Here is a 26963-nt window from a genome sequence, read left to right on the forward strand (position 1 = left end):
CTCCTGCTTGATTAGGGGGGTCGACTAGGTGACCTCCAAGATCCTTACAACTCTATCATTCTGAATTCTCTGAAAGAGGGACTGGAAATACAATGACTTCAAGCTGATAACACATTTAACTCAGCTTTACAGCTCAGATTGCTTATCTCCTATAGGTTCTGATTTTCTACTATTCTCCTTTTATTTGTATATTATTATTATTATTAAATATTAATAATTAATTAATATTAAATATCAACATTATTACTTACTATATTTATAGGAAATACAAAATCCTATGGCAGCATCAGTTTATGCATATGTAACTTTTTATACTATTTTGCATCCTGGATATTAAATAGTGCTGTTATCCTATAGTAATATTCTTAGGGTCGAATATTCACATTATAGTTTTATTAGATAGTGTTTACTGATTGGACATTTTACTTCTTGTAGTCAAATAACAGATTACAAGTACCAGAAACTAGCAGATCACTACTTGCAATACTAATGGCAGTTACTTGATATTGCATTTTTATTACACTCAGTCTTCAGTATGAATTATTTTTGAAGGGAATCATCTGCACTCACTTCCTAGTGGTTGGCAATTATTTTCACATCTGTTTGTAACCATGGATTTCCAATCTTCTATTCCCAAACTTCATTATGAAAAGTCAAACTGAAAAGTGCCCAGTCCACACACTGTTGTTAACCTTGTTCTCATTGCCGAGACCTAGCCATAAGGCCCCAGGTTGGGTTGCTGTGCAGAGATGTATTTGAATGGCTTCTATTGCTGTGGTTTTGAAATGGCTGGTTTATACAGATTAACAAAGTTGGAAGGGACCAGATAGGTCATCTAGTCCAACCCCCTGCCCAAGCAGACCCTACAACATTTTTGACAGATGGCAGTCCAGTCTCTTCTTGAAAACCTCCAGTGATGAAGTTCCCACAACTTCTGAAGGCAAGTTGTTCCATTAGTTGATTGTTCTCACTGTCAGAAAATTTCTCCTTATTTCCAGATTGAATCTCTCCTTGGTTAGTTTCCATCCATTATTCCTTGTCTGGCCTTCAGGTGCGTTGGAAAACAGGTTGATCCCCTCCTCTCTGTGGCAGCCCCTCAAATATTGGAACACTGCTATCATGTCTCCCCTGGTCCTTCTCTTCACTAGACTAGCCATGCCCAGTTCTTGTAACTGTTCCTTGTATAGAACAGAACAGAACAGAACAGAACAGAACAGAACAGAACAGAACAGAATAGAATAGAATAGAATAGAATAGAATAGAATAGAATAGAATAGAATAGAATAGAATAGAATTTTTATTGGCCAAGTGTGGCTGGACACACAAGGAATTTGTCTTGGTGCATATGCTCTCAGTGTACATAAAATATAAAATATAAATCATATATTTTAGCCTCCAGTCCTCTAATCATCCTGGTTACTCTTCTCTGCACCTTTTCAAGAGTCTCAACATCTTTTCTATAGTGCAGTGACCATAACTGGATGAGCTACTCTAGATGTGGTCTTACTAAGGCTTTATAGAGTGGTATTAGTACCTCACTTGATCTTGATTGTATCTCTCTGTTAGTGCAATTTAGGATTGCATTGGCTTTTTTTGGCTGCCGCCGCATACTGCTGGCTCATATTTAGTTGGTTGTCCACTAAGACTCCAAGATCTCTCTCACAGATACTGCTATTAAGCCTGATTTCGCCCACTCTATATGTGTATTTTTGGTTTTTCTTTCCTAAGGGTAAGACTTTACTTCAGAATTTAATAGTGTTATTAAATTTTGTAGATTTTGTGGTGGGCAAGTATTTTATGGGCTAAGAGAACATTGTCATTCCATTGCAATCCATGGATAAGAGGAAAAATACACGCCTACTCTGGCAATACCATGGTGCGTTATCCCAAGAACAGGAGGGCAGACTAGCTAAGGAAACTCCTGGATTATCTGGCTAGTAACCCACCATACTTTTTTTTCTTTTTGGAAATATTGCTGTTGTTCTGTTATTGTGGACAATTTTATCTCCTTGGCCAAGTCTCACACCCACCCATCCACCAAATCACATCACTGAAGTGTAAAGGGTAATTGTTTCATGTGGCAGGGATTGTTTTTATTGCAGCTGGGGGAGGGATTGGGGGTGGGGGTGGGAGAAAGATTGGACCAAAATAAGTCTATTGCCCAACTGCAACAGTGAGAATATTTACTTAATTTTTTTAAAAAAAATAAAAAAATATTTAAAGAACTTCCCAAGCAGTGAACCTGCTCCCATTCTGCCATTTTCAAATCAATCAAATTTTCCTATGGGAAGATTCTAGAAGTTTTCAAAGGACAATCAGAACAACTATACAGTCCAAGATAGATAACAAAAATGGTAGCTATGCCATTTTGTGCAGTTACAAGTAAAGTTTTGAGACCAAAATGCCTTTCTGTTGCAATGGGGGAAGATAAAGAGTGCACTTATTAATAGAATTAGGGTAAATAGTCTTTATCTGCAGAGATCTCTCTCTCTCCAAGAGCCATAATGTAACCCCACTTGTTACTTACTACAACTTTCAGTTTCTTCCTCACACCATCATGCAACTCCTGTCCCCGGACACTTGCTTTGACCTCGATATCATGCAATCCTTGCTGTAATGGGATGATCACAAATGGTACTGCCCTGGAAGACAGGGCTTTAATCGGGACCTGCTCTTGGTATCTTTGTGTTTCTGTGGAAGCACTGCAGAAGGCTGGGTTGTGTAACAGTTCCACTCGCACCTGGTGGAGATGAAGAAAAGCAGATGAGCCACAAGACAGCTTTGGCCATAAGAATCATTTAAAATCCAGCTTTTCCCACAGATGACACAAACACATTCCCCACTAAATCTGTTCCTGCACCAGCAAATCATTGTGATACATGGAAGGAAAGACACAAAGAGCATACATACACATACCATATCATATCATATCATGCAATTTATCCTTCCCTTCCCAACTTCATAGGCTGGTAGAAAATAAGACTATCTGGATAATTCAGTATGTTTGTAAATAAGGCCACCCAAATACCTGAGCCCCATAAGTGCACTCCTCAATAAAAAACACAAATGGAGCAGAGATGATGATCTAAACCAGTGTTTCTTAAAGTTTGATATGAGGAAGGGTCCTCTAAAAGGGTCCTCTAACCAATACGCTGGTTCCGTCCCAGGCGCCTGATGGACCCGGAGAGGTTCCTGATGGAGTTTGGGCCATTTCCCGAGAATCTGGCCTGCGGCACGACTGAAGAGCCAGTCATGGCCTGGGAACAGGCTGCGGTTGAAGCTTTGGATCGTGTCGTGCCTTTGCGGCCTCTGACCCGGCGCCGGTCTCAACCAGCTCCTTGGTTTTCTGAGGAGCTGAGGGAGATGAAACGCCGGAGAAGACACCTAGAGAGTGCCTGGAGATCCAGCCGTTCTGAGTCTGACTGAGTCTGACCGGACACTAGTTAGTCCTATAGTAGGACCTACCTAGTGGCTTTGAGGGATGCGAAGCGTTCCTACGTTTCCTCCCTCATTGCATCGGCAGATAACCGCCCGGCCCCCCTGTTTCGGGTGACCCGCTCTCTACTTCAACAGGAGGGGCGGGAGGACCCATTACAAGGGCGTGCTGAGGAGTTTAACGGTTATCTATACGATAAAATCGTTCAGCTTCGGGACGGATTGGATCAAAATTGGGTAGATCCAGGCGAGAGTTTCGAGACCTGTCTTGTTGAGACCGTTTGGGATAGTTTTGACCCTGTGACTCCCGAGGACATGGACAGGTTGCTGGGAAGGCTGAATGCCACCACATGTTTACTGGACCCGTGCCCCTCCTGGTTGGTGCTGCCACACAGGAGGTGACACGAGGCTGGCTCCAGGGGATTACAAATGCTTCTTTGCGGGAGGGGGTCTTTCCTGCTGCCTTGAAAGACGCGGTGGTGAGACCTCTCCTCAAGAAGCCTTCCCTGGACCCAGCTGTTTTAGGAAATTATCGTCCAGTCTCCAATCTTCGCTTTACGGCGAAGGTTGTAGAGAGTGTGGTGGCATGTCAGCTACCCCAGTACCTGGATGAAACTGTCTATCTAGACCCGTTCCAGTCCGGCTTTTGGCCCGGATACAGTACGGAGACAGCTTTGGTCGCGTTGGTGGATGATCTCTGGAGGGCCAGGGATAAGGGTTATTCCTCTGCCCTGGTCCTATTAGACCTCTCAGCGGCTTTCGATACCATCAACCATGGTATCCTGCTGCGCCGGTTGGAGGGTTTGGGAGTGGGAGGCACCGTTTATCGGTGGTTCTCCTCCTACCTCGCTGACCGGACGCAGACGGTGTTGACAGGGGGGCAGAGATCGACTCCAAGGCGCCTCATTTGTGGGGTGCCGCAGGGATCGATTCTTTCACCTCTCCTGTTCAACATCTATATGAAGCCGCTGGGTGAGATCATCAGTGGTTTTGGGGTGAGATACCAACTGTATGCTGACAACACCCAGCTGTACTTTTCCACCCCAGGCCACCCCAACGAAGCTATCGAAGTACTGTCCCGGTGTTTGGAAGCCATACGGGTCTGGATGGGGAGGAACAGGCTCAAGCTTAATCCCTCCAAGACTGAGTGGCTGTGGATGCCGGCACCCCGATACAGTCAGCTGCAGTTGCGGCTGTCTGTTGGGGGTGAGTCATTGGCCCCGATGGAAAGGGTGCGCAACTTGGGCGTGCTCCTGGATGGGCGGTTGTCTTTCGAAGACCATTTGACGACCATCTCCAGGAGAGCTTTTTATCAGGTTCACCTGATCCACCAGTTGCGTCCCTTCCTGGACCGGGATGCCCTATGCACGGTCACTCATGCTCTCGTTACCTCTCGCTTGGACTATTGCAATGCTCTCTACATGGGGATCCCCTTGAAGAGCACCTGGCAACTCTAGTTACTCCAGAATACGGCTGCGCGCGTTATTGAGGGAGCGGTTCGGAGCTCCCATGTAACACCTATCCTGCGCAGACTGCACTGGCTGCCTGTTGTCTTCCGGGTGCGCTTCAAGGTGTTGGTTACTTCCTTTAAAGCGCTCCATGGCTTAGGACCGGGATACTTACGGGACCGTCTACTGCCATCGTCTGTCTCCCAACGACCGGTGCGTTCTCACAGAGAGGGACTCCTTAGGGTGCCGTCAGTCAAGCAATATTGATTGGCGGCCCCCAGGGGGAGGGCCTTCTCTGTGGGGGCTCCTACCCTGTGGAACGAACTTCCCCCTGGACTTTGACAATTACCTGACCTCAGGACCTTTTGCCGCGAACTTAAAACTTATTTATTTTGTCTTGCTGGACTGGCTTGAATTTTTTAAAATTTTAAATCGATTTTATGCGTTTTAAATTTCTGTAAATTTTATAGGGAGATATTTTATTTCAATGTGGCCATTCAAATAAGTTTTTTAAGGGTTGTTCTTAGTATTGTATGTGTAGTTTGTGTATTTTATTCTGGCTGTGCACCGCCCTGAGTCCTTCGGGAGAAGGGCGGTATACAAATTAAAATATTATTATTATTATTATTATTATTAAAAACCCTCACAGGGCTCACAATATCAGAATTATTTGCCAGGCAGTAATGATATTTGCACAGATTTAAAATAATGTTACCCTTATTTTTTTTATTAAACATGAAACTCAGTCAACTGAAAATTTAAAAATGAATCACAAATACCATTGACTGGCACTAATGGTTGATACAGGTTGTTACCAGCATCCTAAGTATCAACCAAGTATCTTCTTAAAATGTAGAATGTTCCAAGTAGCAGAGTTTTTTGCCGTTCCGCTGGTGTTATTGCAGGAAGCTGCGATTTCTTGATGTATTTTATAAAGTTCTTGGACATGGTACCAAGTGCCCCAATGACAATGGGTATCACTGTTATATGTTTCATCCATAATCACATAGTTTCGATGGTCAGGTTGCAATATTTGTGATTTTTTTCAGTTCTTTTTTTCCAACTTTGTGATTTCCCTATACAGCAATATCAATAAATTGTATGCTTTGGTTTTCAACATCGTATATTTTAAAACATTGTATATTTTAAGACGATACTTGGTCAATACCTAGGATACTGGCAGCAACCTGTATCAACCATCAGTGCCAGTCAATAATGTTTGTGATACATCTTTAAATGTTCAGTTGGCTGAGTTTCATGTTTAATGAAAATAATAATAATAATTATAAAATAAATTTGCCTGTCAAAGAGCAGCACAATCATACACATTTCCTAATTTCTAAATCTACACTCTTGTCACAGTCCCAAAACTTACATAAATATCCTCATCAGCGTAGTTGTACAGAACAGCTCGAATCTCCACCTGCTCATTCCTCACTACTGAATACGGCACTCGAAGATCAATGAAGAAGTCTTTCATGACTGTTATTTCATAAGGTTCAGCCACACAGATCCCTGCAAGTAAGGCCAATGGCAAAGTCCCCCAAAAACATTAATTCTACTTCAATTCTTAGGTGCTTTTCACACCTGCCAACTGTTTATCATTCATAATTCTTTACCTTTGGTGGGTGAAATGCTCACAGCTAGCACCTCCCAGGTTGTGATGGACTCCTTCAGATAAAAAGACAGTATCTTGCTTGAAATTCTAGGGACAAAATGAAATGTGTCACATGATTTGCAGAACTATTATAGTGTGCATTTTTAAACTAGTATCAGGTAGACAACTCTTACAGCTACCAATCATAAACACCCCCAATGAAATAAGCTCTGAGGCTTGAAGTTCCTCAAAGTTCCAATTTATTAGAGATGTCATGTTTGCACAACTGGGAAAACCTGAAACTGAAAGCTTCCAGGTTTCCCACACCCAGTTGATAGTTCAGAGCCCTGCCCCACACCCACAAGCTCATCACATTGTCCAATCAACTCTTCACACTCAATTGGATACAATCTTCAAGCAGTCTCCATCAGACGCTGGATGTCCTTGAATACGGAACGTTGTTATGACTAACTTTCTACCGCTTCAACAACAACCCCCTCCCAACTTCCTCAGCTAAAATATGTGGCAGTTAAGAAGCAAAAAGAAAATTGCCTTTCAAAACTGACAGCGTCCTTACTTCCAAAAAGATCCAAGAATCAATGGGAAATACAAATGCGTTCCAGATGGAAGCTGTCACCAGCTATTTCCTCCATTAAATTCTATGTTTCCGACAGTGGGATTTCATAATAAAATACTCATTTTGAAAACAATCTACCGTAATATTGAAAATATTACAGTAGATTGTTTTCAAAATGAGTATTTTATTATGAAATCCCAATGTGACAATGCTGTTTGATTGCTGATGGATAAATAAAAAAATAAATAATCCCCAACTACTTATTCCTAACTTTGAAATCAATTCAAGGTGACTCATGGTCATACTTCCTTTATCTCATGGAGAATTGTTGTAATCATTCAGTTTCACTACAAATGACCAATATCAATTTCTTTGAAAGTGGCAAACTATTGTTTGCAAAAGCAACTATAATTAATCATCATTTCTACCTTTTTTAAAAATGGAATTAGGATCATTGACCATAATAAAGAACAGAAATGAGCAAAAACTTTTCTCTTCTAAAGGAGGTGAAAAATAAACCACAGGTTTCATGCAGAACCTTTTCTGATCCTTTCCTCTTGGAAGAGACACCATCTTTCCCATCCCTGTATAAATTTTGCAATCGTTAAATTTTCCTTTCAACTGAAAAGTGGGATAATATAAACAGCAGAACTCCAATACCCTTGACTGTTGGGCTGCTCGGGCAGGGACTCTGTTTGCCACAACCAACTCTCAGGAAATTCAGTCCTTGAGATGATGTTTTCATCTCCAAAGAATTCATCTTCAAAATCACCTGGAAAAAAGAAGTAAGTTGGTATAAGGTACTGTTTTTTTTAAATACTTTATTAAGCCACAGTTAACTAGATACTTATTTTCAAAAATAGCAAAATAGTAGGTATCTCTGTATTTTGTTTAATCAAAGTATACTTTCCCTCACTTGCTATTCTACCAGAAAGTATTGAGCATGCAAACCGGCACAATGGTGTGACATTTCTTTCTTGAAATCTCAAGCTATTCAGAATGAGGCACTCTGCAGGGCAACAGGTACTGTTTCCATCACATGAAGTATTAGATGTAGTATCAAGGACATGATGAGAATTAATCATTGTTTCCGTAGCCACCTATTTCTTCCATCCTTATTTTATGTTCTCTATTAGATTAACATGTATGCATAAAATGAAATTAAGAAATAATGAATTTTCAGTCAGACAGGGAAAACAAAAACTAGAAAAACAATTATCTATCAGGGCAAGGAAAATCAAGGTCATATGTTTCTAATCCTCTCCCTCTAGTATTTTGCACTAAAGCTCAGCTATAAATTAGCAACAATGACATATAAACACCTAATAATAACAATATACTCCAAATGGGTTTTCAACCTTGGTAATGCTATTATGTGACACGTTTTCCAGGTATTGGTGAATTAAATGTTCCTTTCTTTCAAAAAAACCCAGAACCTGCTACTTACTTCTTGCCAAAAACAACTCACTCTCCCGTTTGTTTTCATCTCGGATCCCTTTGATGTAGTGACAGCATTCAAGGAAGGCGGCCTTACAGGCATCTCCCTCCTGGATATATTTTGCACGCTTTTCACAACTGTACCCCATGGGGTTCTCATGCATGCCATCTTCACAGCATTTACGCAAGTCTTGATCCTGAAACTGTGCTGCTAAAATATGCAAAATTTGTGAAACATTAGACAATCCTATTTCTCATAGTAATAGGCAAAAAGGGAAACAAGAGACAATGAATATCTACATAAATTAATCAAATGAGTTAGTTGTTTATCTTGTCCCAGACAGTTGGAACAGCTGAACATCCTTTGACTTTTCACTACTGTAGTTTATTTATTTATTTATTTTATTTATTTATTAATCACATTTATATACCGCCCTATCTCCTGAAGGACTCAGGGCGGTTCACAGGCAAATAAAAAACATATAAATACAAATTAAAATAACAATTAAAAAACTTATTCTACAAGGCCGAATTATTAAAAGCAGTATAAATAATAAAACCCATTTAAAACCAATAAATTTAAAATCTAATCCAGTCCTGCGCAGATGAATAAATGTGTTTTAAGCTCGCGACGGAAGGTTCGGAGGTCCGGAAGTTGACGAAGTCCTGGGGGGAGTTCGTTCCAGAGGGTGGGAGCCCCCACAGAGAAGGCCCTTCCCCTGGGTGTCACCAGACGACACTGCCTCGCTGACGGCACCCTGAGGAGTCCCTCTCTGTGAGAGCGCACGGGTCGGTGAGAGGTATTCGGTAGCAGTAGGCGGTCCCGTAAGTAACCCGGCCCTATGCCATGGAGCGCTTTAAAGGTGGTTACCAAAACCTTGAAGCGCACCCGGAAGGCCACAGGTAGCCAGTGCAGTCTGCGCAGGATAGATGTCACACGGGAGCCACGAGGGGCTCCCTCTATCACCCGCGCAGCCGCATTCTGGACTAACTGCAGCCTCCGGATGCCCTTCAAGGTGAGCCCCATGTAGAGAGCATTGCAGTAATCCAGACGAGTTATTAGGGACTGTCATTTTTATAAGATTGCTTTATGACTTATTACTGCATCTGCAGTTTTGCCAAAACATTCAAACTTATGTTCTGTTTTTGAAAATCAGTCAAATGTTGCAATGGATCTCGAACTCTTAAATAGAGCATTCTAGGTACTACCAGGAGGCTTGAGTAAGCCATCACCAGCTCCTGGAAGAAACATGGGCTTTAAATCACGTAAAGGCCCTTTTCTCTAGTTATCCTCCTTCTTTCAACCAAGCCATCCTGCAACCTTGCATATGGAGAAGTCCAAATGACAAATCCTGAGTATGTGCCTTGTTTAGGGCCTTGGGCAGGGGAAGGAATTGGGGTCTGCTTGAGGAAGATGATGGCCCCAGTCCAGCCACCAACTCATTTCTAGCTGAGGGGCATGGCCAGCTTCTCATGGCGCTGGTTGTTCTGCACTGACCCTAGGCAACATCTTCCAGGCTTAGAGCTCCCCATGGCCTTTGGATGGCATGCAGGGAGGGGGGGAGGGGCACGTTCCTAAAAACTACTGGGTAAACCAAGGAGAAACCCAATTTGTTTCACTAAGTTTGTATTTCAATGTAATTAAAATTAAAAACAATTAATATAATTATTCTTCAACAGAATTCTCCCATTCTCATAACAGGCAAAAGTAATAATAATAATTTGGAGGCTTTCAGTGTTTACCCCCAAGGCTTCTGTGGACGGAACGCTCTCTGAAGTTCAACAGTTCAACACCTGCCTGTAGAACATTTCTTTGGTCACTAAATAGGAGGTTTACTGATCTCTCTAGGAATAGCAACTTTATTTTACTTTGTACTATTTATTATTTTTTGAAATTAAGCAAATAATTATATCACCAGTACAGGGGAAACAGAATTTTTTAAATTTTGAATGTGTTTTTTTTAGTTACATTTATAAATCCACAATTTGTGTTTTAAGCTTACTATACAGTTAAACACATTTATTCTTAGCTTTCTCCTGAAATAAAGGACATCAGTTCTAGGTGTTCTGTTGTTGTTTTTCGTGGACCTGGTAATTTGTAAGTTACAAAAAAGGTTTTGGGGCATGGATGTCTTTAGGAGGGGGATGGTTGAAGCCCCATAGATATAAAAGGGGCGGAGCTTTGGCTGTTCAGTTGGAACTGCCATGTTGATAGCAGGCATCCCCACAGATGTTCCTGGTTTGGGGGCTGCTTGTAGTTCCCCGCCATTGCTTACTTCCTCCTCCTCAAGAACAATTCTTGATCAGTGCTGCGATCAATGCTTAAAATTTTTGTCTATCAAATGTAATCTCTTTGGCTGGAACCAGTTACTGTAGATTCTACATTAAACTATTGGGCCATTTAAGTATTCCCCACATTGCACTCAGAAGTCAAGCACTCAAAGTTATTGATAAACCATCACCCAACCTCACTTCAATCAAAACACCCAACCATCCATCAATCAAGGCATCCATCCATCTGACAATCAAAGCATCCATCCATCCATCTCACTAAACTTCAAAACATCCGTCGTACAGAACCCTCAACCAACCAACGTTCAACCAACCAACCTCCAACTTCAAAACCTCTAACCATCCAATGATCAACCATCCATTACTCAATCAACCATCCTCCAACCACCTGTTGTACATAACTGTTGGGGGCGAGTCATTGGCCCCGATGGAAAGGGTGCGCAACTTGGGCGTCCTCCTGGATGAACGGCTGTCCTTTGAAGATCATTTGACGGCCGTCTCCAGGAGAGCTTTTTACCAGGTTCGCCTGGTGCGCCAGTTGCGCCCCTTTCTAGACCGGGATGCCCTATGCACGGTCACTCACGCCCTCGTGACGTCTCGCCTAGACTACTGCAATGCTCTCTACATGGGGCTCCCCTTGAAGGGCATCCGGAGACTGCAGTTAGTCCAGAATGCGGCTGCGCGGGTGATAGAAGGAGCCCCTCATGGCTCCCGGGTGACACCTATCCTGCGCAGACTGCACTGGCTACCTGTGGCCTTCCGGGTGCGCTTCAAGGTGTTGGTGATCACCTTTAAAGCGCTCCATGGCATAGGGCCGGGCTATTTACGGGACCGCCTTCTGCTACCGAATACCTCTCACCGACCCGTGTGCTCTCACAGAGAGGGACTCCTCAGGGTGCCGTCAGCTAGGCAGTGTCGTCTGGCGACACCCAGGGGAAGGGCCTTCTCTGCAGGGGCTCCCGCCCTCTGGAACGAGCTCCCCCCAGGACTTCGCCAACTCTCGGACCTTAGAACCTTCCGTCGTGAACTTAAAACACACTTATTCAGGTGCGCAGGACTGGATTAGATTTTTTAGTTTTTTAAATTTTAAATTTTAAATTTTGTACTGATTTTAATTGGTTTTGTTATTTTTAGTTAAATTGGCCGGTTAAATATTTCATTTTAAAATTATTTTAAATTTATTGTCTATCTATGTATTTTAATAAGGCTGTACACCGCCCTGAGTCCTTCGGGAGAAGGGCAGTCTAGAAATTTAATTAATAAATAAATAAAATAAATAAATAAATAAACCCTCAACCAATTGCTAGACCAATTCTTGAATACAGCTCGCCTGTCTGGAACCGATACCACATTTCTGATATAAACACAATTGAATGTGTCCAGAAATATTTTACAAGAAGAGTTCTCCATTCCTCTGAAAACAACAAAATACTTTATGCCACCAGACTTGAAATCCTAGGTTTAGAAAACTTAGAACTCCGCCGCCTCCAACAGGACCTGTGCTTAATGCATAGAAACATCTATTGCAATGTCCTTCCTGTTGAAAACTACTTCAGCTCCAATCGCAACAATACAAGAGCAAACAATACATTTAAACTTAATGTTAACTGCTTCAAACTTGATTGCAGAAAATATGATTTCTGTAACAGAGTCATTAATTTTTATTTATTTATTTTTATTTTATTCAATTTTTATACCGCCCTTCTCCCGAAGGACTCAGGGCGGTGTACAGCCAAGTAAAAATCACAGTATAAATATTAAAAGAAATTAAAACAAACATATTATAAGGTGGCCAAATTTAAAACAGTTTAAAATATTAAAATATAAATAACCCCAATAAAATTTTAGGACAGTCCCGCTTGAATAAATAAGTGCGTTTTCAGCTCACGGCGAAAAGTCCGAAGATCAGGCACTTGACGTAAACCAGGGGGAAGCTGCCCAGAGTGAGCTACAGAGAAGGCCCTACCCCTGGGGGCCGCCAGCCGACATTCTTCGGCGGACGGCACCCTGAGAAGGCCCTCTCTGTGAGAGCGTATGGGTCGGTGGGAGGCAAAAGGTAACTGTTAAGTTCTGGAAGTAACGAGGCTGGAGACCAGGGTAGTGACAACAGCTCTTTAATATATGGTGAACCCAGCAACATGCTGGGGGAAAAACCTCTCCTTTTATACAGTTCTGCTGGAGGCTTCGTCCAATCAGCAACGTGCTGATTTCCCGCTCAAATATTTAAAGGCACAAACATGAATACATACACCTCCCTCCCAGAAAACACTTTGCCTCTATTTACATTTTATTTACATGTTATTTTTCAACGTAGTCACGCAAATAACCTGGGCATCTCCTAGTTCTTTCAGACCTGCGCGGTTCAGTCCTGGTGAGTTTTGAGCTGTTCGGAGGGTCTGTTTTCTCCTCCCAGCTCTTTCTCTAAGCCATCGGGCCCTGGATTATTTACAGATTCTTTTTCTTGGCCATCCGCCCTGGATTACTTTTTGTCATTTTCCTGTCGCTTCCCTCTGGAACCTGATGGCGCCGCTGGACCTCCGGGACCTCAGCTAAGTCTTGCGCCTCCCGGTCATGGTCAGCTGTGGGTTCAAATAAGGAGGGTCATAATTTATTTCCTGTGGCTTAGGTTGTTCAGTTATTCGTCTCCTTATCTGATCTATGTGGCGCCCATACTCGGTTGTCTTGTAATCACCAAGTATGACTTTGGGCGGTTGCTTTTATTATTTGCCCTGCGAGCCAACTTGGGCCGTCCCCATAGTTGCGGGCCCACACTGGTCGCCTATGCCCAATTCCTTGTTTTGTCTATTCCCCTTGTAACCCTCTGGTGTGTAATGGGGACTCAAACGGTCAAGTGGGCACCGGAGTTTCTCCCATCAATAGTTCGGCTGGGCTTCTGCCTGTAGCAGTGCTTGGGGTTCTGTGCTGAACGGCTAGAAAGAAGTCTATTTTTGTTTGCCAGTCACCTGGCTTGAGCCTGGACAATGCCTCCTTAGCGCTCCGGACGGAACGCTCTGCAAGGCCATTCGACGCAGGGTGGAAAGGCGCAGAGAGGGCATGTCGGATGCCTCCTCTGCCAAGTATTCTTCAACTGGGCTGCCGTGAATTGCGGCCCGCTGTCGGACACCAGAGTGTCAGGCAACCCGTGGGTTGAATAAGTGGCGAGGGCTGCGATTACTGCCTCGGCCGTAGTGGATTTCATAAGTATGATCTCCAACCATTTAGAGAATGCGTCGACAACCACTAGGAAAGTTTGGCCATGGAAAGGGCCAGCAAAATCAATATGGATTCTTGACCAGGGCCCTTGGGGTTTTTCCCATTCCCTGACTGGGGCTGTTGGGGGTAGGGGTCTGACTCTTGGCAAGCCTGGCATTTCCTACCCTCTCAGCAATCTCTGAGTCCATGAGTGGCCACCAAACATAGCTTCGCTAGCCCTTCATCCTGACGATCCCTGGGTGGCCCTCGTGGAGGAGGTCCAGTACCTTTCCCCTTAATTTATCGGGGATTACCACACGATCACCCCATAACAGGCACCCCCCTTGAGCCGAGAGCTCATCCCGTTTTTTAACAAACTCCTTATAGCGTTAAGCCCGCGCAGCGGCCACCCTCTTGTACCCAACCGAGTACAGTCCTTAACATAATGTCCCGGTATGATGCCCGAGCCACTTCCTTAGATGTGACTGGGCCAGAGTCCAAAGAGTCAATAAGCAGGACGGGCGCCCGGCGAGGGGTCTTCGATGGCCCCTGGTAGTGGGCATCTGCTTAACGCGCCTGCATGCCCCACTTCTTTTCCTGGTCGATGCTGCAGCTTATGCGAATAAGCGGCTAAGAAAATAGTCCAACGGGTCAAGTGTGGCGAAAGTGCCACAGGCGTTGGGCGATCGCCAGCCAGTATCCTAGTAGCGGTCTGTGGTCAGTCACGATTTCAAAATCCGCCCAAAACATATTCGTGGAATTTTTCACCCTGACACAATGGCTAGTGCTTCTTTATCTAATTGGCTGTAGTTCCTCTCTGGGGAGGACATCGTTCTAGAGTAAAAAGCTATAGGGGCTTCTGTGCCGTTTGGAAGTCTATGGCTGAGTACAGCCCCCACCCGTAAGGGAGGCATAAAAACCAGTACTAGGGGCAATGAGTTGTGGTATTGGATGAGCAGGCTATCACTTGAGAGCAGGTTCTTTACTGCCTCAAAAGCCCTGTTTTCCGACTTTCCCCAAGACCAAACAGTATTTTTCCCTAACAGTCTATGCAGCGGTTCGGCAACGGTCGCTTTGGTCTTTCAAAGACCGTAAAAATTCACTAACCCCAGGAATGCCTGCAGCTCTGCTTTGTTTTTGGGCGCTGGAGCCTCTCTAATTGCCTTGACCTTGCTCTCAGTAGGGTGAATTCCTTTCTTGTCTATCCGGTAGCCCAAGAACTCGACGGATTCGACCCCTATCTGGCATTTGTTTACCTTGACTTTTAATCCGGCTGTCCGGAAAATGCCCAAAACCTTTCTTAAACGCTCCCCCAATTCCTCTATGTTTTCCCCTGAAATCAGGACATCATCGAAGTAGGGAACTACCCCTGGGAGTCCTTGCAGAAGTTGTTCCATTAGGTTTTGGAACAGCCCTGGTGCCACACTCACCCCAAATTGCAATCGGGTGCACTTGAAGGCCCCCCTGTGCGTTACAATCGTTTGGGCTTGGCGGGCGTCACGGCAGTTGTTGGTAGGCTTGGGCCAAGTCTAACTTTGCAAAGACTTGCCCTCGCCCCAAAGAGTGCAGTAAGTGTTGCACCACGGGAACCGGGTAAGCGCTTTTCTGTAAGGCTTTGTTAAGCATCGCCTTGTAGTCAGCGCAAATTCTAATTGACCCGTCTGGTTTTATCGGGTGACGATTGGCGTCTCCCACTTTGCGTGATCGACTGGCACCAAAATCCCCTGATTTATGAGCTTATCTAGCTCCTTATCGATTTTGGTTTTAGGGCAAAAGGGACTCTCCTCGCCTTAAGCCTAATGGGAGCTACCTGGGGGTCTAAGTTGAAGGAAATAGGGGTTCCCTTGTACTTGCCCAGGCAGTCCTTGAAGACATCTTCGAACTCGTTAAAGAGAATGTCTTTCAGGTTACAGTCACTTCGGTAGATGCCAGTCACTCCCATGCCCAGGGCGCGAAACCAGTCTAGTCCCAACAGACTGGGCAGAGTCCCTTCGACGATCGTGATGGGCAGGGTCTTCTTATGTGGTCCGTACTCGACTCGGACGGAGGTGGTCCCTCGAACAGGGATGCGATTCCCTTGGTAGTCGTGGACTCGTAGCCGTTGTGTTGCAGGTGGCGCCGCGACTGACGGCAGTGACTTCGCCAAAGTGTCCCAGGACATGATGGTGATCGCTGATCCCGTGTCTACTTCGAGCCGGCACCGTACTCTCTATTTTGGTCTGGTGAAGATCTTCTTCTCCACTCGGGTTGAGGCGCGCCTATGACCACAGTCGTTTGGTTTGAATCCGCTTTTTGTTTGAGCCAATCGCGGGTCGCCTTGCCGATTCCGCGCCTGATTGGCCGATTTGAATTTTCGGCGGGAAGGTTGGGCCGCTCGACAAACTTGAGCTAGGTGCCCTTTCTTCCGCACCGCCGACATGTCGCGCCTTAAACTTGCAGCGTTGGCGCTGGTGTTGACCACCGCAGCTTCCGCATTCGTCTCGGTCCCCTTTGTCGCGTTTCTCGGTTCTGCAGACCCTTCCTCATCTTCACCGTCGGATTCGGTCTGAACCTCCTCCTGGTGCACTGGGGTTGTCTTCGCTGCCTTTGGTGGGAGGCTTTTGCAGTGTCTCCGCCGCTTGGTGGACATTTCATGTGCTCTGGCTTCGCCCAGAGCGTGGCCAGCGCAGGGTTGCTTTTGCTAGCAGCCGCCGCCGCAAACGGATGTCTCTGACCCCTCGGATGAGTTGCTCGAGGAGCACCTCGTCTAGGTCGCGGTATCCGCAGTCCTTGGACGCTTTTCTTAGGGCGGCCATGTAGTCACCGATGGATTCGCCTCCATCTGTCTTCGCCTCCGAATTCAAACCGCCACGTATTTGGACGGCGCGCGAAGTGGTTTTTAGTAAGGTCTGTAGAGTTGGCCACGACACTGATTGTAGCGGCGTTGGCTCTGCCAGGGCTTCCGCGATATCAATGACCTCCGGACCGCAGTGACTTAAGAAATAAGCCCTTTTCCGGTTATCTGGAACTCCTTGCAGTTCGTTGGCTTCTAGAAAGCTTTCGAAACGGGTCATATACGTTCCCCATTTCTCTTTAGCCGGGTCAAACGGTGCGGGCGGAGTGTAACTGGCCATCTCCGCTTTTCTGCCCTGTGTTTGCTGGGTTCGGGTCTATCGTGCTTCAGCTCGGTTCTGGTTCTCCTTAGCCTCGAAATCCCATCCTCGTCGCCAGTGTTAAGTTCTGGAAGTAACGAGGCTGGAGACCAGGGTAGTGACAACAGCTCTTTAATATATGGTGAACCCAGCAACATGCTGGGGGAAAAACCTCTCCTTTTATACAGTTCTGCTGGAGGCTTCGTCCAATCAGCAACGTGCTGATTTCCCGCTCAAATATTTAAAGGCACAAACATGAATACATAACAGTAACAGCAGGCGGTCCCATAAGTACCCGGGTCCTAAGCCATGGAGCGCTTTAAAGGTGGTAACCAAAATCTTAAAGCGCACCCGGAAGACCACAGGAAGCCAGTGCAGACTACGCAGGAGTGGTGTTACATGGGAGCAACGAGTTGCTCCCACTATTACCCGCGCGGCTGCATTCTGGACTAACTGCAGCCTCCGGGTGCACTTCAAGGGCAGCCCCATGTAGAGAGCATTGCAATAATCCAGGCGGGAAGTGACGAGGGCATGAGTGACCGTGCATAAGGCATCCCGGTCAAGGTAGGGGCGCAACTGGCGGACCAAGCATACTCCAAGGCCCTCTTGGAGACGCCCGCCAAATGATCGTCAAACGACAGCCGCCCATCCAAGAGGACACCCAAGTTGCGTACCCTCTCCGTTGGGGCCAATAACTCGTCCCCCACAGCCAGCTGCGGCTGCAGCTGACTGAACTGGGGTGCCGGCATCCACAGCCACTCCATCTTGGAGGGATTGAGCCTGAGTCTGTTTCTCCCCATCCAGACCCATACGGCTTCCAGACACCGGGACAGCACTTCGACAGCTTCGTTGGGGTGGTCCGGGGTGGAAAAGTACAGCTGCGTATCGTCAGCGTACAGATGATAACTTACCCCGAAACCACTGATGACCTCGCCCAGCGGCTTCATGTAGATGTTGAACAGGAGGGGCGATAGAATCGACCCCTGAGGTACCCCACAAGTGAGGCGCCTCGCGGTCAACCTCTCCCCCCTGTCAACACCGTCTGCGACCGGTCGGAGAGATAGGAGGAGAACCACCGATAAACGGTGCCTCCCACTCCCAACCCCTCCAACCAGTGCAGCAGGATACCATGGTCGATGGTATCGAAAGCCGCTGAGAGATCTAATAGGACTAGGGCAGAGGAACAACCCCTGTCCCTGGCCCTCCAGAGGTCATCCACCAACGCGACCAAAGCTGTCTCCGTACTGTGACCGGACCGGAAGCCGGACTGGAACAGGTCTAGATAGACAGCTTCCTCCAGGTACTGGGAAAGCTGCCATGCAACCACACTCTCTACAGCCTTCGCCACAAAGCGAAGGTTGGAGACTGGACAATAATTACCCAAAATAGCTGGGTCCAGGGAAGGCTTCTTGAGGAGGGGTCTCACCACCGCCTCTTTCAAGGCGGCGGGGAAAACCCCTTCCAACAATGAAGCATTTATAATTCCCTGGAGCCAGCCTCGTGTCACTTCCTGAGTAGCTAGCACCAGCCAGGAAGGACACAGGTCCAGTAAACATGTGGTTGCATGTAACCTTCCCAGCAACCTGTCCATGTCCTCGAGAGTCACAGACTCAAACTCATCCCAAACAACCTCAACAAGACGTGCCTCCGCCATCCCATCTGGATCATCGCAATTTTGGTCTAAACTATCCCGAAGCTGAACGATTTTATCGTATAGATAACCGTTAAACTCCTCAGCCCATCCCTGTAAGGGGTCCTCCCGCCCCTCCTGACGAAGGAGGGAGCGGGTCACCCGGAACAGGGTGGCTGGGCGGTTATCTGCCGATGCAATGAGGGTGGAAACGTAGGAACGTTTCATCTCCCTCATTGCCACTAGATAGGTCTTAGTAAAAGACCTCACTAGTGTCTGATCAGCCTCGGAACGGCTAGACCTCCAGGTGCTCTCTAGGCGTCTTCTCCGGCGTTTCATCTCCCTCAGCTCCTTAGAAAACCAAGGAGCCAATTGAGATCTACGCCGGGTCAGAGGCCGCAAAGGCACGACACCGTCCAAAGCCCCAGCCGCAGCCCGTTCCCAGGCCGCAACTAGTTCTTCAGTCGTGCCGTGGGCAAGATCCTCAGGAAACGGCCCAAGCTCCGTCTGGAACCTCTCCGGGTCCATCAGGCGCCTGGGACGGAACCAACGCATTGGTTCCATTAACACTTGGAACACACTATCTGACTCTGCGGTCTCTTCTCAAAATCCCAAAATCTTTAACCAAAAACTATCTACCATTGACCTCACCCCATTCCTAAGAGGACTGTACGGGGCGTGCATAAGAGCACAAAAGTGCCCAATTAATATAGTTATTACATACTTATGCTCATATATATGCTTATATATTATATAGCTATTTCATTTCATGTTAATGCCGATATATACTGATATGACAAAATTAAAAAAAAGTTAAGAATGATTCTATTTAATAGAGGTTATTAATTTTCTACCCTTTTGCTTGAGAAACAAATGAAAGATTGATAATCTTCTATTCCTTTATGCATTTCCTGACTGATTCAATAAATGCAAATGGACTGCAGTTTTATTTTTTTACCTCAGAGTAAACAGAGACTTCATTATTTGTCACATACCTTTGCTTGCCTTGCTGTCAAGCAGCAAAACAGAGCTGCGACGCCTCCGATTTGCAGGCTGAGGACACTTTGCATCTGAACAAGGCAGGGGAGAAGAGGTAGGAACAATTATTCTTTAAAGTAAGAAGATAACGTTCAGCACTAATTCCTGTGAAGATTAATTTTACAATCGTTTTACAGTAAAGGAGTTCTGTTGCCTTCTATGGGACTTTCTCCCATTTAAAATAGATTGGGAATGCAGTCTGAAGCCTTAATTATGTGTTATTTGGATCTATATTTAATAGATCCAAAGCAGCTCATAGAAAGTTCACTTTAGTGCTGGGAAGCTGCAGTAAGGAAGAAAGTTTAGTAAGTTAGGTCCCTCTTAAAATCATAGGAATAAAGTAGAAATCCTGCATTATAATTCCCTCCTCTAAAATCATCCTTAGAAACAGTGATCTGGAATTTGTCCTACAATTTGAATTATCATTTGGTAGAAGATGTTGGAACCATTGTATGCAATTCAAGAACTCAGTGGCCAATATTCTGTGCTTCAGATGCTGAAACATACTTTTCAAATGTGAGGAATCCTTAGAGGAGTGGGACATTTTAGCAAAAGAGAAATGTAAAATGAATGTGTGCTAATTGACACATGAAAAAGGCAACCTTGAAGTGCCTGGTTCTCTGTAAGCCTGACCAAGATTTCAATGGCAACCGAATTGATATGTGTCTTTTATTAATATATTAATTCCTTCTTGAACATAGTAAGTGTAGAAGTAACATGAGGTTTGTTAATTATGGATGTTTATGCTTATATCATGTATTACTTAGGCATATGTATGACTATCATTTTTTCCTTCTTTCTGAAATGTATAAATATGAATGAATCTTTTTGTCTGCTGGAGTTTCTTCTACTAATTCCTCCAGCGCACGCTGATAACAATGTTTTCTTTCTTTCTTTCTTTCTTTCTTTCTTTCTTTCTTTCTTTCTTTCTTTCTTTCTTTCTTTCTTTCTTTCCTAAACTGCCCATCTCAACCAAGTGACTCTGCAGTGAGCCTTGACTATTTGCTTTGGGCCTTGTGAATTGATTCCCATATGATGCCAGTAGTATTTGATGGAGAAAATGCTCTTCTCTTGGCTTCTACATGGATGGGAAAATCTCTGCCATCTCCCAGACATTAGCATCCATCCCCAAAATACCTGATCTTTGTTTGGTGATGAGCTTAGTGCTGGTTGTCAGAGTCAGTCCAGCATCTTCAAACACACCCAGATTATTCTGGCCGCTGCCAGCTGTACAGCCAAAGTCATTCTTTTCTATTGTGTCCCATATCTAGTGCAGATCACAGAAAAAAAATGTTCTTGTTCAGTACTGTTAAGTCAGAAAGCCCTTGAAAGCTGAGTGTTTGTAGCTTAAGAAGTGTCTGGCCTTACCTTAGCTTGGCTAATCTTATATTTATCATTGAGAACATATACTGCTTTGTCCACAGCCACAAGACCGACCCGAGCACCTGGATCCCCTTCCAATTTGATTTTCATTGCAGCTCCTGGCTTTTGTATTCGATTGTCTCTGGAAGATGCTCCTTTCACAACCAACTGTTTATACAAAGCAAAGAACAGCTCAAATCTCTAACAGACAGCAAAATTGCCAGTTCAAGGAAAAATAGTTGGCTTTCTCTATCTGAAGAGAAATAAATGTTTGGGGAACATATCATGAAAATGCTTTAAAATAAGCACATCTGATTTATGCACTTCTGATGCAGCTACAATAAGGTGTTTCCCATGACTGCTAAGAAAGCTACTGGGAAGTTTGACTTACCGTTCCCATGCAGGTATCCTTCACATCCACCCAGACAGAATCAGCCACAATTTCACTGTTTCCCACTACGTAGTAAGCCACAAACCGGAAGGAAGGGATGAGATCTGGAGTGATACGCAGCGTCATGGTTACCAGATTCTGCCCAGCTCCCTTGGGTTGCCTGCCAACCTTGAAAATCTTCCCCTTAGTCAATATCTGAGGGTGAACAAATACTGATTAATGGAAAAGTTAGAAATGATAGATTAAGCCAGTGGCTTCAAGACTACAATATGAATTGAAATGCAGCCCTTGGATTTCCTCCAGGTCTATAATACTTACGAGGTATGTGAAATATTGGATCTGGTCCAGGGAATTTGCATTGCCCCTCACATGGAATTGTATAGGTAAGTTATCTCTTGGCTTAATCTCTGTAGATGTAATGGCTACATGAAGATAATTTCCAGATCCTCCCTGGGTTTGGTAGGCTGTGGCTGTCATGGACTTTGTTGCCTGGCGTTCTCTTGGGAGGTCTCCATGGTTGGTTCTAACCTACACAGGGTACATATGAAGCAGTAACCTAATTAGAAAGCTACTATGACTCCTTTTAAGGCTGGCATTTAGTGATGTCCACATGAAGACTGCTGAAAGAATACAGTAATGGCTAGCAAGGAACTGGCTGGCATCCTGTTTTCATAAAAAAAAAATCTGAGATCCTGTTATTTGATCTGCATCTTTAAGATAAAAAAAGAGCTACTATGAGTGTATTCTAATTGGGATTTGGGGAGTGGGCAGAGCTATTGAATAAAACAATTGCAAAGAGAATTGCAGCCTGAGGGTCAGATGGGATGATGAACTGGCTACAAAAAGCAAATGGGATGTTTAATGCTAAACCAAATCAGGGACTTGCAAAAATCATTGTTCCTGTGAAAGAGCATCGCTACTTCTTAATACTGAGAAAAGAGAAGAAATCACTTTATTTTCAGTGGCATTTATCCACGGGGTATGTTTTCTATTTGTTTTCCCTTAAAAAACAAACTTTACCCAGGGCATTAGGAGCTGCCCGAGGCCATTTATTTCCCCACCTTCCTTTCTTTTTATAGATATCACCAGACCATACAATATACCATGATCAGCTGACTTTTACAGGTGATCCTTGTAAAAAAAGAAAAAAAGATGAAGAAAGATTGTTATTATATTACACTCAACTCAACAGCAATAGACCCAAATATACAGATATCAACCTATATACAATGATCTCCCTTACGCTGTTATGGAATTTAGGAATACACAGAGAATTCCTGGATGAACAGAACAGGTTTAATGCGCATGTTCAGTGGCAAGCATAGGCGATGGCAATACTGAACATTAATGAGTTCTGATGCACTTTCTTTTATACTTCAAAAGGAAACAGGAAACACAGGAAAAAACATTTTTCTATATATGGTTATACATACACTTATCAAGTCATGATTGGTTGTAATACCAACAGCCCCCTATCTCTGCTGTCCCCCTTGTTGCCCCTGCAGCCCCCCTTGCTGCTGTTCTACAGAAGCTAAATATCTTGTTTCCTGTTACTCACTAGTGACAGGTATCTTGTAAAGTTTATCTAAGTTTCTATCTAAGTAAATTTCCTGCTGTGCTGTCTTGTGGTTAAGCTAGGTGTGACTTTTGCTTCATGATGGTTCTTCTGACAAATATGCACTTTTGTCTGTCTAATATGAGTCCTGTATTAATGAGAGTGATGTTTTATCAGGATTCTGTACCTTTTTCCATTTTAACACTAACAGGCATACATAATGTATTCATTTCCATTCCTAGCTAAGACACAATGTGCATAAGGGTTTCACAGCATATATTTCTTGATTTGCCTTTCATAGCTATGTGGACTATCCTGCAAAAGTGCAATAAAAATAGAGTTTGCATCACAGCAAACAGATGAAGATTGCATCACTTGTTCCCTTTTGAGCAACAGCAGAGCTGCTGCTGGCATCCAAGGTGCCATTGTGCAGAATTCCACAATGCATAGGCCTGCTAGGTCTGCCTCTGCTCTCAGAGTCTGACTGTGTATGGGCAAAGAGGGTGAGCTTATGTTACTGACACTGTATCTCCTTCAATTTCTTTGTAACTGGCAATTGACAATTGTCTCTTCAGGTCATTCCATTGGATGGTGCACAATTTGCACACCAGACTGTGATGGCCCTAAGTTCCAACATAGATGTCAGGCCCAAAATCAAGAATAACACTTTTCCCAAATTGAGTTCTTTATTGCTTTCAAACTTATAGACAAAATCTTGGCAGACTGAGGAGTCTACTATCTGTATCTATAAAATACTCTGAGAACTATTAGGAAGGCTGTCTTCACCCTATTTCTCTCACAAAAAAATCCAGTCTGAGTTGTCTCTTATTCCTCTGCAATGCTCTTCTCCCTGCTGGGAATCCACCTCCTCACGACATTCCCTCTCATCGGCATATTGAATGGGATTTAACAGAATGTCAGAGTGACTTACAGTGATCGGTAGGCTTTGAATGTTCAGTGGTGTGTTCAGGATGAGCTTAGCAGTCCCATCGCTCAAAGTGGTTCCCTCAGAATGAAGGGCCTCTGATACTACTGGTACATCGGCAGCTGGTGAGCTGTCAGGGTTGGTAACATACACCTAAAATAATCCAGAAGAGATGATTCAGCATGGAACATGGCAGCTTCCTCTGAATTTAAATCAGTTTATTTAACTATTATTTATTTAAAAGATTTATATGGCTGCCCAAGTCACTCAAAGTTACTCCAGCGGCTTAGAAATTGATTTACTAAAGCTTTTTTTGGTAATTTATACTGTATGTTCTATGCAGATACATTACAGGAAACATCCAATGTACAAATACCAATCAATTGATCATTCTAGAGTGGCAGAGTCAACCCTGAGGTAAACTGAAGCCTCCATATGCATCTCGAATAACCAAGTCTGGACAGCTCTTCAGAAGCCCAGTAAGGTGGAGGAGGATATTGTTAAGGTGGTTCTTTGACAAAATAGGAGACTTCAGTTTTTATTACCGTCAGTTCGTATGGCATTCCTGGCTTGAAATATTTGGGGGTTTTTGTAAAGTAGATCTGATAGGGAGATGTCACAATATGAATGCCGCTTTGCTCAGTTACTACCATATCACTGCCTGCAAAACAAAAAGAAGGAATGCAACTTAAAATAGGAAGTAAAACTGAGACATGCAAAAAAAAAATCATGCAAAGATTTTGAAGCACTATTAGTTTCAAACCTAATAAACCCAGTACTTCCACAGTTTGCAAATTGTCTCTCAATGTCTTCTATCTGTCAGGCCTGGAAGCCATCTTTTTCATTGGGCCTTCAGGCCTGCCACATATTCTATTGCGGGAAAATGGGAGGGGGGATTATATGGAGTATGGGAGATATATAGTCAAAATAACATTTCTTGCTCAAAGAGTCAAGGACGTCTGCCTGGTACCTGGAGTCAGGTGACTGGGAGGCCTCTCCAGTTGGAATAGTGCCTAATTGGGCCATGTGATGGACATGTGGGTGCTGGGATGGAACTAGAACTTTTTATTGGGTGGGGAAACCTGGAAATTTTCAGATTCGGGTTTTCCCAGATGTGCCACTATCTTTGTATCCCTTTATTTTTCTATAAAACAATGTTGCAACGTATTATGTGCTAATTGTAAGTTTTATTATCCTGTCATGTAAATGGTCTTAAGAAGTTAGAGAAAATAATGTGGCAAACCATCATTTATAAATAAAATTGGCATATTAAAAATTCAGAAGGTGTGGAGTGGGGATTTATTAATATATTGTTTTATTTTGTGGCTTTGAGACTGGACATACTGTTTCCCTTAAAATAGCAATAGCACTTAGACTTATATGCTTCAGAAACAAAGCCTGGATGTAATTCCACACAAGACTATAGATTCAAAACTCCTTGAAGAAAATTGACAAAATTGAAATTGAAATTTGACAAAAATGATGTGAAATATTAGCACTGTAACTTTCTCCAATTATGTCCCTCATAGAAGTTCAATATTTTCCAGAGATTTTAAAGCACTTCAAAGAGATGAACAAATGCAAATTTATATAGAGTTGATTTATAAATTGATTTGTGATATAGAGAATTGGTGATATAGATTTGTGTTATAAAGAAAAGGCAGAGATCTAATGCTAAATATGTACATGTTTTATCATTTGTTAAAGATGAAAAAAAATAAAGAAAATAGCTTTATACCAGGGGTGAAATCTAACAAATATTGCTACCGGTTCTGTGGGCATGGCTTGGTGGGCGTGGCTTGGTGAGGGGGGTCATGTGACTGGGTAGGCATGGCTATGTGACTGGGGGATCAAAAGACAGAAACTTACTAACAATGTCATGCTGGAGCAGGGTTGAACTAGATCAGAAGTCTCCAACCTTGGCCACTTTAAGACTTGTGGGCTTCAGCAAAGCTGGCTGAGGAATTCTGGGAGTTGAAGTCCACAAGTCTTAAAGTGACCAAGGTTGGAGACCCCTGGACTAGATGACCTTCTGGTCCCTTCCAGCCCTGGATTATCCTCTGAAGCTGCGTCTAGTGCCAGGTTTGTACTCCTTCCTTCCTCTCCTCCTTCCTTCCTTCCTTCCTTCTTTCCCTCCCTCCCTCCCTCCCTCCTTTCTTTCTCTCTGTTATGTATTAGTGTTGTACCTTTAAATATTTGAGCGGGAAATCAGCACGTTGCTGATTGGTCGAGACCTCCAGCAGAACTGTATAAAAGGAGAGGTTTTTCCCCAGCCTGTTGCTGGGTTCACCCTATATTAAAGAGCTGTTGTCACTACCCTGGTCTCCAGCCTCATTACTTCCCGAACCTAACATTGGCGACGAGGATGGGATATCGAGGCTAAGGAGAACCAGAACCGAGCTGAAGTGCGATAGTTCCGAACCCAGCAAACTCAGGGCAGAAACGCGGAAATGGCAAACACGCCACCCGCACCGTACAACCCGGTCAAGGAGAAATGGGGAACGTATATGACCCGTTTGAAAGCTTAGAAGCCAACGAACTACAGGGATCCCTGATAACCGCAAACGGGCTTACTTAAGCCATTGTGGGCCGGAGGTCATCGAGATTGCGGAAGCCCTGGCAGAGCCAACGCCGATACAATCGGTATCGTGGCCGACTCTGCAGACTTTGCTGAAGAACCATTTCGCACCGACGCCGCCCAAATACGCAGCGGTTTGAATTGGAGAACGAGACAGATGGAGGGCGAGTCCATCGGTGACTACATGGCCGCTTTAAGAAGAGCGCCCAAGGACTGCGGATACCGAGACCTAGACGAGGTGCTACTCGAGCAACTCATCCGAGGGGTCAAGGACATCCGCCACGGCGACGGCTGCTAGCCAAGAGCAACCTGACACTAGCCAACGCCTGGACGGCCAGAGCACACGAAATGTCTACTAAAGCAGCAGAGACCCTG

The 26963-nt window shown here is 44.3% G+C and overlaps 1 protein-coding gene across 1 annotated transcript in view; it reads right to left on the reverse strand.

Moving 5' to 3' along the window:
- Positions 1–26963, reverse strand: part of LOC131192086 (complement C3-like) — a 172135-nt gene that overhangs the window by 91518 nt on the left and 53654 nt on the right. Inside the window, exons 10-21 of the mRNA XM_058170905.1 lie at positions 24556–24671; positions 24017–24163; positions 21849–22058; positions 21531–21725; positions 21146–21307; positions 20915–21044; positions 19735–19809; positions 8505–8705; positions 7718–7829; positions 6503–6588; positions 6259–6398; positions 2528–2740 (exon numbers count right to left, since the gene is read on the reverse strand). Coding sequence (XP_058026888.1) covers positions 2528–2740; positions 6259–6398; positions 6503–6588; positions 7718–7829; positions 8505–8705; positions 19735–19809; positions 20915–21044; positions 21146–21307; positions 21531–21725; positions 21849–22058; positions 24017–24163; positions 24556–24671 — 1787 coding nt within the window. The remainder of the gene's footprint in view (positions 1–2527; positions 2741–6258; positions 6399–6502; positions 6589–7717; positions 7830–8504; positions 8706–19734; positions 19810–20914; positions 21045–21145; positions 21308–21530; positions 21726–21848; positions 22059–24016; positions 24164–24555; positions 24672–26963) is intronic.

This window comes from Ahaetulla prasina, chromosome 2 (genome assembly GCF_028640845.1).
Source record: "Ahaetulla prasina isolate Xishuangbanna chromosome 2, ASM2864084v1, whole genome shotgun sequence".
NCBI lineage: Eukaryota > Metazoa > Chordata > Lepidosauria > Squamata > Colubridae > Ahaetulla > Ahaetulla prasina.